This window comes from Leiobunum rupestre, chromosome 8 (assembly GCF_980474605.1).
Source record: "Leiobunum rupestre chromosome 8, qqLeiRupe1.1.hap1, whole genome shotgun sequence".
In the NCBI taxonomy this organism is placed as follows: Eukaryota; Metazoa; Arthropoda; class Arachnida; order Opiliones; family Sclerosomatidae; genus Leiobunum; species Leiobunum rupestre.
Window position 1 is genome coordinate 59192313 of NC_143391.1, and position 11231 is coordinate 59203543.

Sequence of the window (11231 nt, forward strand, 5' to 3'; positions counted from 1 at the left end):
TTTCCGACTGAAGGAAATAAAACAAACTATCGCGGATTTCCGGATTATGCCAGTTTTTAAAGCAAACATTTGTAGGACGAGCCCATTTTCAATTAAGAATACGTAGAGTTATCACTTAGAGTTATCTGTGATAGGATAAAGATGGGCTTATATGAAGAACTAATAGTAAATTAGGAAGTTTAATTACTAAATTTCAACATGCGCTAAATGTTGGTAAATAAAGTTATGAAAAACTCGGTTCCGGTTCCGGTGTCGGTTATCATTTTTTTACAAATATCAGTTCCGGTTCCGGATACGGTAGTCAAAATTTTATATTATCGGTTCCGGTTCCTAAAAGTTACTCGGTTCTTCTCGGTTCCGGTTCCGGGTATCCGTTGCATCCCTACTGCCCACCCTGACACTGGCGAGACACTTTGAACTCACTGCACCTCTTTCCCTTAGAAACAACCTATAAATCAGAAGCATTCGAATGTGTAATCTATTTCTGTAACTATATTCCGATAAACGTCATAAACTGGACTAATTTATCGACAAGCTCTATGGCGGGCAAGACTATTGTTGTCGAACTCAGCGCCCCTTTTTTCCTTCAAGCCACGTATATGTTGTATACATAGTTTGCAAGTACATCCGTCATAGCGGGCATTTTAACCTTTAAGACTATTTTTTCGAACACAGCGCCACGTTTTCACCTAGAATCAACCCTCAAACCTTTTGCATTAATTTTTTAAATCGCTGGTCGCTCCGATTTAGTACTTCTTATGAGTTTATTACTCCATGGTTTCATTATCGACTCGCTAAAATGTACATTTGTCACCGTAGCTCAAGAACTATACCAGATATGAACTTCTCCTTTGGAAGGACACAATGGGAGTTTAATTTGAAACTGTATACCAAATTCCAATTAAATCGGTTTAGTGGTTTTTGCTGTAGAGCGGTCTGCGAGGAGAAGATGGAAGAAGAAAAAGAAGAAGAAAAATTAAGCCTTAATTTGCCCCATTACTACGAAACGTCGCCTCAACCCTGTTCGATGGAATTCGAATATGTTGGTCGCGTTCTCGTAACCTTTCAAACGATACATCACTTGTTTTGAAACGACCTATAGTATGTGAGATACGAGGGGGTAAAATCAGCTTCATTCTGACTCGTGATAATATATATAGTGCTCGGGTAGGTGCTCTACTCTATACCCGGACCTTGCATAGGGATTACCGTCCCTTTTGAGAGAGATAGATATATATATATAAACCAGTTCTCGTAATTTTATCCTCATCGTCATCCTTTCGGGAGTTTTGCTGTTTGCCGTTAAGCAATTACTTCAACAGGTTATGGCCCCAGTACGCTTCCACTGCGCAAGATGAAGACGATGATACTAGTCTGACGCTGTAATACCTGGTTCTGTCGCTGAACGTCGTAATGATTCCAGTCCTCAGTATCCTGCCGAAATGATTGACGGTATCCTTTTTCACGAAGTTGAAAAGCTAACCGGTCCTGGGAATTGGAGGTGTTGGAAGCGCCAATTAATCGACGTACTTACGATACGTCAAGTTTACGGTGTCATTACTGGGCGCATGGTTGAGCCACACTTACCTGGGTCAACAGCAACTCCCGCAGAGATGACCAAATATGACGAAAACTTGACGAAGTACAAGATCGCCTTCAGTACAGCCTGCTCAGTAATCTGGTCGTCACTAACGAAAAAAGTACATAACATGATAATGGAGTGTGACACGCTGGAGGAGATGTGGAAGAAGCTATTCAAGATCTATGAGCAGAAATCGTTTAATCGCTTGAGGAAGTTTCTCGCCACACTCATAAGAGCAACGAAGTCACCGGACGTCGACATGGCAATCCATCTGGCTCAGATGTGTTCGCTCTGGTCGGACATCCTCACGATGGCCCGCACAGAGAAAAACGTATCTTTCCATGAGTGTCTCCTGGTCGCTTGTATATTCGAGTCGCTTCCGCAAGACGAGTGCAAAGAGTTTGGCACGTTGTGGGACATACAGCCCGAGGAAAAGCAGACTGTCGCAGAGCTTGAGCGTCTTCTGATTAGTCTAGCAGCTATGGAGAGCAATGCCCTCGAAGAATCATCGGGATTCGTAGCACGTCGGGAATCAAGACGCAGCTCAAGGCAAAATCCAAAAGGTCATTCTAAGAAGAACGTGTTAAGATGCTACAAATGTGAGAAGTCTGGTCACGTAGCTCGGGATTGCAGAGAACCTGAGACGTCTTCAACGGAATATGAATCCAAAAGTAGTAGTTAAGAAACCCGGATGTTCGGTAAAAGAATTGGTGGAGGCCTGTTTTGCCAAAAGTTAGCACACTGCAAAGATGTCGTCACCGGACTGGTTCTTCGACTATGGGGCAACGCAACACATAACGAACGACATTTGGAATCTCACGAGATACCAGTAGTTCAAGAAGCCGACGACGCTATGCATCGGAAACGGAACTCAAATGTCAGTCGAAGGACGTGGCAACGTGGAGATCCTATTTCGAGCGAACTGTTCAAGATGTCGTCTATAATGTTTGGTATGTCAAGAATTTTGCCTGTTATGTTTTTTCATTGAAATCGGCCATGAAGCGAAATGGAAACTTTGAATTTAACACAACAGCTACCAAGTGTGGATTGTACGAGAAATCTAGAGGAAGACTCAGGAAGCTTCGTGTTCCAGGGAGAGTGGAAGATCTTTTCCGCCTGGACATCAAGGTCAAGTAACCGAGAAAGATGGTTACGGTCTCAAAGCCCGAAAGAGAAGCCGACCTGAAAGATTTAAACGAGCGTCTGGTCCGTCAAGATCGAAACTCAGTCCAAGCAATTATGAAGACACTTGGGTTCGAAGTCGTCGACAGTTCCGCCGTTAAACGTTACAGGAAGAGTATGAAGCGAGAAGCCAAAGAGTCAGCCGACGATGGTTCAGACTGCGGAGATGGGGAGTCCAGACCCGTCGATGCACGAAAAAAAGGACCACCAGATCAGTTCGATCATCAAAGGACGAGGCTTCCATACCCGTCGCCGAAGATTATCAGTCTTCGAAAGTCAGAGGTTCCAGTCCCGACGAAGACCTAGTCAAGGAGGTCGTAGAGACGCCGTCCGCGGAGGTCCCGAAAGCTTCGTCTAATGACGTCAAATCTTCAAAGAAGAAGGAAAATAACGTATTTTCAGACATTCCTCAAGGTGCGCTCCTGGTGTATGCACAACTGTATTCTGATGTCCAGAGAACCAAAGGTGCCATTCGAGAGTGTTCCGGTACTGGGGAGAGACAGTCTGCAATCATTGGTCCGGACGTATTCGGCCATCAGTCAATCCGAGACAGCAGATGTTTAAACGTCCGTCGACAGAGTCGAAGCTGGGGACCACAAGAGATGTCTCCCGGGTCGAGCCAGTTGCGTAAAGTCAGCCAAGCCAGTTGTTGGAGCTGCGAACGATGAAGTTCCAGTTCTACAAGTCAACAACGCCGGCACGATCAAGTTGATCCGAAGTCTCAAGTTTCGTCTCACAATGAACCTTGTTATGTTACCGCAAGTCCACATCGAGGGAGAGTGTTGGAGATAATGAGATGAGGACTCTCGACCCGCAATGCATTTACCCAGATATTTTATCGGGAAGCGCCTTTTTTACTAAATAACAAGATAATCATGTTTTTTTACTAATGCGTATATAATAACTGCTTTATTATTGTAACTTGTCTCATTAACTTCGCTCATTTCGGTAGTAAAGTTCTAACTTAAACGTTATCTTGTAACTCTGTATATATATCCTCATCGTATTCCTTTCGGGAGCTTTGCTGTTTGCCGTTGAGCCATTACTTCAACAGTTTACACAATGATTTGTCTATTCCACAATTTGAAATATCTAGGCGGTAAAAGAAACATTACTGTTATACTTTAAATATTCTACACTTTATAATTATAAAGCCTAGTTCACACTGTACAATTAATTGGGTCACTTAATTGTATCCAACTATTTGTAAGCCTGAAATTTGTATAGTGTGAACAGAACAAGTTGGCAAGCCAAAATATACCTCTCCTCGGAAGAGTTTTTAATTTTCAGTGAAGCGTAACTGTATCCGTGGTTCTGCGGTAGAACGCTCACATATCGTTCAAGAGGGCTGGGGTTCGAATCCCGGCCGATTAAAAAATTATACTACACCCAATGACAAAAAGAGGGCGCTTTTGGAAAAACCTTTTCCCTGATTCTAAGAAACTGCGTACGCAGTGATTAAACTTTTCCTCGAAAATGCGAACGCGTTCGCAGGCCTGACAGATAGACAAACCCACCCACCCACAGACAGACAGACGTGGTGGTTGTATAACCCCTCCTAGGGTACAAAGTCCCCTCGGAGAGGTAAAAAGTGGGAACAATTGTTCAATTTCCCTGTTCATACTATACAATTTTCTTCCTTACAATTAGTTTGATACAATTAAGTGGGCCAATTAATTGTATAGTGCGAACTGGGCTTAAAATTAAAAAAAACAATAAATATGCCACTAAGTGTTGTCGCCCCCCTCCCCCATTCGTTCTGGAAACGTTACAATGGTTAACTTGTTCTTTATCATTGTTCGGAATGAAACGGAACCAAGCTTTAACAATGCAAAATATACGAAAAAAAATTTCTGGAAACAAAAATGTAATGAACACAATAATAAAGTAGCCCATGGACATGATTTTTAAAGTGCTTAATAACGCCATTACGGGCTATCGAATGCCACCTACAGAAACCTTGAACTCCCAAAGGGAAGCTAATTTTGGTTCCCGGTTAATCACTGTTAATTTTTATTCCAAATATGCAAACATTTCTTAAATGATAACGGTTTTTGTTTCATTTCGCCAATTTTTTGGCGTTTGGATACACTGCACCCTTTTCAGGGGCGGACTGACCCGGTAGGCAGGTGGGCGCTATACCACGGGGCCGCGACCACAATAGACCCATAAGAAAGAGGGGCCGCAGACGAGGCTTAAGTGAGACCTCTGGACGGAACATCCTGTTTGTGACGTTTTGAACCACGTGACCGCCATTGAAATATACAGGTGGAAGTAAGGAAACGGATGTTCCGTCCAAACGCTAAAGTTGCCAGGTAAAAACGTTAATTTTTGCTCCCCCCCCCCAACTTTTATCATGGGTCTATTGCCTTTTAGTTCGACATGGGGCTGCTTGAAAAGCCATTTGGGGGCCGCAAGTCTACAGTGCTCACCTCACAAAGAAGGCGCCAGTCCGCCCCGGACCCTGCTTGCAATGCTTTTTACCAGTGGCGGGGTTATTTAATAATAATTACCTAGGCTAATACCCTAGGCGCCACCATGCACAGTCCCAAGTCAGCTAGCGACTTTTAATGCCTTATTTACAGGACTGGTGGCCGTGTAAAATTGTGTAGGAGTGTCGTGGCCAACAAAGATTCCAACCAACCTGTTTTCGGAGTTCAATTTTTAAGCTCACAATTGATGAAATTAAATCAGATCAAATTTATTTAGACATAAAATTTGATGAGTAAAAACTTTCCCTACTCTACTTTGTCCCATCTTGCTAAGTGGGTTCTGAAACTTTTGTTACCCTAGCAAAATTAGTCGGGAGTTTATTAACAAACCAGCGTAGAAACTTTGTTATTTTAGCTTGATGACCACCCAGTTTTCATTCTTTGTTTTCTCAGCTTTTTATTAGTCAATTTACATCGGGTCAAAGCTTATTAGACGTAGAATGTGGTAGCACATACGTTTCTAATTGGAACAAAATCTCTAAGCCCAGTGGTTCTGAAGTGAGATTTTGAATGAACAAGACATGGTTCAAGGACATTGAAATTTTCATCGTCAAAATTCTAGCTAAAACTGATTTAGAATTATTCGCCCTGGATCGTTTTTTAGTGGACACCCTGTATAACAATGGCCGATGCCCCGTAAGATGCTTGTTAAATAAAACTCTTTTCAAACAATTCTTTCAAGATTTCAATTTGGTTCATAACGTCACAAAGAAAAACGTTGTTCACGGTTTTACCTTCGATATTACTTAAATCCACAGCCAGAACTTGCCCTCTGTTCAATTTCACAGCGGGGGCACCACCCTAGCTACTTTTCTTCAGGCATATATTAGGCAAAGTTGTTGTTCACTCAGGATTCGAAGGTTTTTTACCATATTGTCCTAGACATCTTGTTTTTGCCCTGCTTTCGTAAAAACGTTGGCACGCGCCTGCTAATTACCCACCCGTGGAGGTGTGTACGGTTCTAGCCCGTGCCTAAAATAAACCATGGACGTGGCACTATATGCCAACCTACGCTTGTTAGGGCTAGAAAAGTCAAAGAAAGTACTGCATCCATAGCCTTTCAAAAAATTTTGGACTAGGCCTTTCTATAAAGTCATTACGCTTGCCGAACTTGTTTTAATGTATCGCTTTCGTCACGAGATACATGGGAGTTCAGTTCAGTTTAGGTGGTTAGATCTTTATAAAAAGAGCAACTCGTCGAATTTTAATTGGCTATCCTAATGAAACGTCACTTCAGCGTCACGAGTGATGCGCCAAATACATCTAAACAAGAAGGCCAATGTTAGTTTATAGAAAGGCCTATTGTACATTGCCAAATTTACCGTTTTCGGTGGTTTCGTTTTGTGTGGTAGATATTTTGTTAAAATTAGGTCCGATAACGGCAAAAAAGGGTTAGGTTAGGATTCAGCGAACCTATATTTTCCGTTATATCAGTTAATATTAATTTTAAGTATTGTTTTCGGGGTAATTTACGTGGTTTTATATTTTCGCCTAAAAGTCGAAATAACATTCCTTAATTTATGTGCGATTTTCATGAAAGTTCTATTTTTGAAGAGCTGTGGTTTCCATAGAACAAGTTAGGCAATTACCTTGCTTAATTATAAATCTAATTTTTGGAGCAGCCTATACAAATCCCCGCAACTTCCAACATTGTCAATCCGTGTGTTTACAAAGGTTTATACCCGAGTTTTCTTTTCGCATTTTTCAAAGCTGTTCTCACACTCGACCAGTTGCGTACGTAGACCCTTTAACGCTCGGGGCGCATCACGAATTTGCCGCCCTCCCAATTTCTACAAGTGTTATCGTTTAATCGTTAAAAACAGTAAAAACTACAATACAAGGCACTGTTGGCACACCACAACGAATAATTGTGTTCTAAAGGCTAGTAACCTTGCTTTATTATCTACAAATTATTTGAAATGTTCATGTGTCCGCATTACCGCAAAAGTACAAAAACACTAATAATACGTATTCATTCTTGCCAAATGAGCAAAAAGCTAGTCTCACTACGAGAAAAGGATAAACGTTAACCATTAATAAAAACAGGCAATTTTCTTTACTTGATAGAAAAATGTCGCCCTGTAGAAAATTACGCCTGGGGTGGACAGCCCCCTCCGCCCTCCCCTAGGTACGCCACTGCACTCGACGGAAAATTAACAACGTAAAGTTGAGCGTTAAAGCTGGTTTCACACTCGACGGAAAATTAGCAGCATAAAGTTGAACTTTAGCGGTATATCGAATGGGAATCAATTTTCAGCTCAGCGTTTATTATCGTCTTTCCGGCATATTTTCCGTCGAGTGTGAAACCAGCTTTACGGTATATTGAATGTGAAACAAAATTCCGCACGGCGTTTATCGTAGACACTCCATCGAGTGTGAAACCAGCTTAAGTCGTATGCCTCGGTTTCAACGTATGACCAGAATTAACAAATAAGTGTAACACTTTTCGGAGCAGTACACGTTGCCTTAAACCTATTATCCGACGTAACAAATATAAGTGTGACAATTATCGGAGCAGTACGCACGTCGCCCTCAACGTGTGACGAAAAGTAACAAATAAGTGTGACAATGATTTTAATCGGGTTTTCACAGAAATGTGTGTATTCTGACTGTCGTACGTCTTGTTTCAAAACGAAGGGCTTTGACGGATTTCGGGTGGCCAACCCCACTCATCTCTAAAAAATCGGAAGAAAAGTACTTCGGTACTATTATGTTGAAATACGCTTACGTGATATATTTAGTTATATAGCAAAGAACAAAAACCGTATGTGATGGAACCATGGACACATTAGGAGAACACGAACTTTCAGGACAAATAATGGTTTTCCTTAGAGATGTAGACTGGCGTTTTTTATTTCAGTTACTTGCAAGATGCTACTTCTTCAATTGTCTGATTGTTTTATTTTCGTTGAACAAAGAATTGATATGAACTTGGTTCCTGATTCTATATCATTAGTCCTAAACAATTTCGTCTATATTTCCTCAAATAATAAAACTAGCTTTCTAGAGCATTGTGGGAGTAACTAATAAGGCTCCCTACACCGTCAAAAAAATTTAAACAGAGCCACGCGAGTCCGTCTGTGTAAAGGTTTGATATACGTTTACGTTAAATTTCGCAAAAACAAAATTTACCAAATGACAATAAATATTGAATTTAATTTGCATATATATATTGTGATATCATTATTAATCGTTACGAATCGACGTTAATCGCATTAATTTTAATTAGGCTTACGTAAAATTTAACATGTGGCAACATTTTGATGAGGGGGTATGAGTCTACAAGGGGTCGAGGGATACACAACATTGGACAAGTGGGGGTTGAGTCCAAAGAATGGCTAGATCAGGCGTAAAACATATCATGCCCGTATTGGGTTCCCTCTGGCTACAGGCCTGGTGCCTACACCATCCGCCGCCCCTTTATTTAGGCCGCACTCGCGATGGCCGTTGCGTTGCCCACCCACAACGTACGATGATTTATTCTTGAAGTGACGACATGGATATTGGTCAAGCTGATTATTATTTATTAATTTATTTCATATTAATAATAAATATAAATTATTTATAATAAAATATATTTTTTTAAACTAATATATATTTGTTAATGTTATATATCATATAATCTTTATTATTACATTTTATAATGTATTATAATTTTAAAATTTTTTTATTTTGTTAGGCAGTTAGTGTGTTGTTACGCACTTTAAAAAGTATGTCCGTGGCCCATGGGCTACTTTATTATTGTGTACATCACATTTTTGTTTCCAGAAATTTGTTATCGTGTATTTTGCATTGTTAAAGCTTGGTTCCGTTTCATTACGAACAATGATAAAGAACAAGTTAACCATTGTAACGTTTCCAGAACGAATGTGGGAGGGGGCGACAGCACTAACAAAAAGAACCAATAAATATGCCACTGTATTTAAAGCCCAGTTCGCACTATACAATAAATTGTTCCACTTAATTGTATACTACGAACAGGAAAATTGTAACAATTGTTCCCACATTTTCTGTTCACACTTTACAATTTTCAGGCTTACAAATAGTTGGATACAAGTAAGTGGCCCAATTAATTGTACAGTGTGGACTAGGCTTAATAATTATAAAGTGTGGAATATTTAAAGTATAACAGTTATGTTTCTATTACCACCTAGATATTTCAAATTGTAGAATAGACAAATCGGTGTGTAAACAATTATTCGAACGGCCACTTATTAAAAAAATAATAGACAAATCGATGAGCAAACCAAATATTTTCAATGAAGGTTTGCCTCCCGGTGAACGATTTTCGAAGAAAACAAGTTGGCAAGCCAAAATATACCTCTCCTCGGAAGAATTGTCCCTAGTGGTATTAATTTCTCGAGATAACCCTTAAAGATATATCTCCGCAATTTAGAGTTATTTGTTAAAAATATTAACCCATTTCTATCCCGCCCGGTATAAAATTTTAATTATAATTAAAATAATTGAGACGAAACGACCAATTTTAATTTATTCAGAATATCATAAGTTAAGTAGTTACAACAGTAAGTTAGACGTACTATAACAATGCACAATTGAATTAAACCCTTTTACAGAACAAGTTTATCAGTTAAATATAATACGAAGCAAATTTTAATGAAAGAAATATCTACAGAGGCTTTTTGGAATTACTCGCTTACGAAATACTTGCCGCATCTTTAACGCTCATTTTATTTCAACACTCGCCCTTGATGAAGATACCGTAGATATCTGGTAGTGGACGACTCGTTCACTTCCTGTTGACGTTGTGACGCATACCACATGAAAAAGACCAATGCCGTCCAATTTCCAATATCATATAATGACTCGCACACCCAAGAAATCGTAGATATCCAAATATCCACACCAAATGTATTTACAAGAAGCAAAAACCTTACCATAAACAAAGCACAGAGAGCCACTTGACTAACCGCCAGCTTTTAAAGCAATTAACGTTAAATTATCTCCTTTGAATTAACAGAACTATATATAGGTCGTTAAGAAAGTGGACCACCCACAGGGTCTACCCTTTAACCCTCTAATCTCGGCTGACTGCGCTAAAACAAGATTTAACCTTTAAAAAATACCAGATTAGGCCTTCATAAATTCATTAATAAAAAAAGACTTTATTACCTATTATGCTTACGATGCCTGTCTTAATTTCAGTGAATCTAAGCAGCTATCGGTGGTTCTGTGGTAGAGCGCTCGACTGCCAAGCCGAATGGTCTGGGTTCGAAACCTGGGTGGCGCATTTGTTTTTAATCAATAGAGAAACGCTAAATTAGAATTTCTTCGATGCAATAATTTCAATTTCAATTCTATTTCAATTAAACCAAAATTTCGTACTGTATTAAATACGCTTCCGATAAAGCTGAAGGTCTAATTTTCAATAAGGCGTAACAAGTGTCGGTGGTTCTGTGGTAGAACGTCCGCCTGTCAATCAGGAGGTCTCGGGTTCAAATCCCGCCCGATGTGATCGCAAATTGATACTAAGACGAATACCGTGTACAACTGGTGGAAACCCTGCCATTGAACGTTGAGAGGTAGCATTACACTCAGCACTCGGTCCGTCCCAAAGTCATTAAGAAGAAGTTGGAGAGAAAACGCCCATATAAACACAACAGACTCAACATGCACATCCATCAGAACACAAACACAACAAATTCAACACTCACAACCTACGCATACACATTACAAAAACCGTAATACACCAAACCGTCACGACGGTGAGTGAAAAAACACCATCCAAACCAAACCGCAAATGCATCCGTTAACGCTCACCGTCGCACGGTGGTTTTGCCAACCCTTTGAGAAACTGCGTACGCAGTGATTACACTTTGCACCGAAAATGCGAACGCGTTCGCAGTCCTGACAGACAGACACACCCACAGACACACCCACAGACACACCCACAGACACACCCACAGACACACCCACAGACCCACCCACAGACAGACACGGTCGTTGTATAACCC

The 11231-nt window shown here is 40.4% G+C and overlaps 1 protein-coding gene across 1 annotated transcript; it reads left to right on the plus strand.

Annotated features, from left to right (window-relative positions):
- The first annotated feature begins 1442 nt into the window (after window positions 1–1442).
- On the plus strand, window positions 1443–2264 carry LOC149933801 (uncharacterized). Its single transcript, XM_090157436.1, has one exon. It carries the CDS (start codon window positions 1443–1445, stop codon window positions 2262–2264), a length of 822 nt encoding a protein of 273 aa, XP_090013562.1.
- The last annotated feature ends 8967 nt before the right edge of the window (window positions 2265–11231 follow it).

What these genes read in the sequence shown, in the direction of transcription:
- LOC149933801 (XM_090157436.1), top strand. Translation starts at nt 1,443, where the DNA reads ATGATTGACGGTATCCTTTTTCACGAAGTTGAAAAGCTAACCGGTCCT.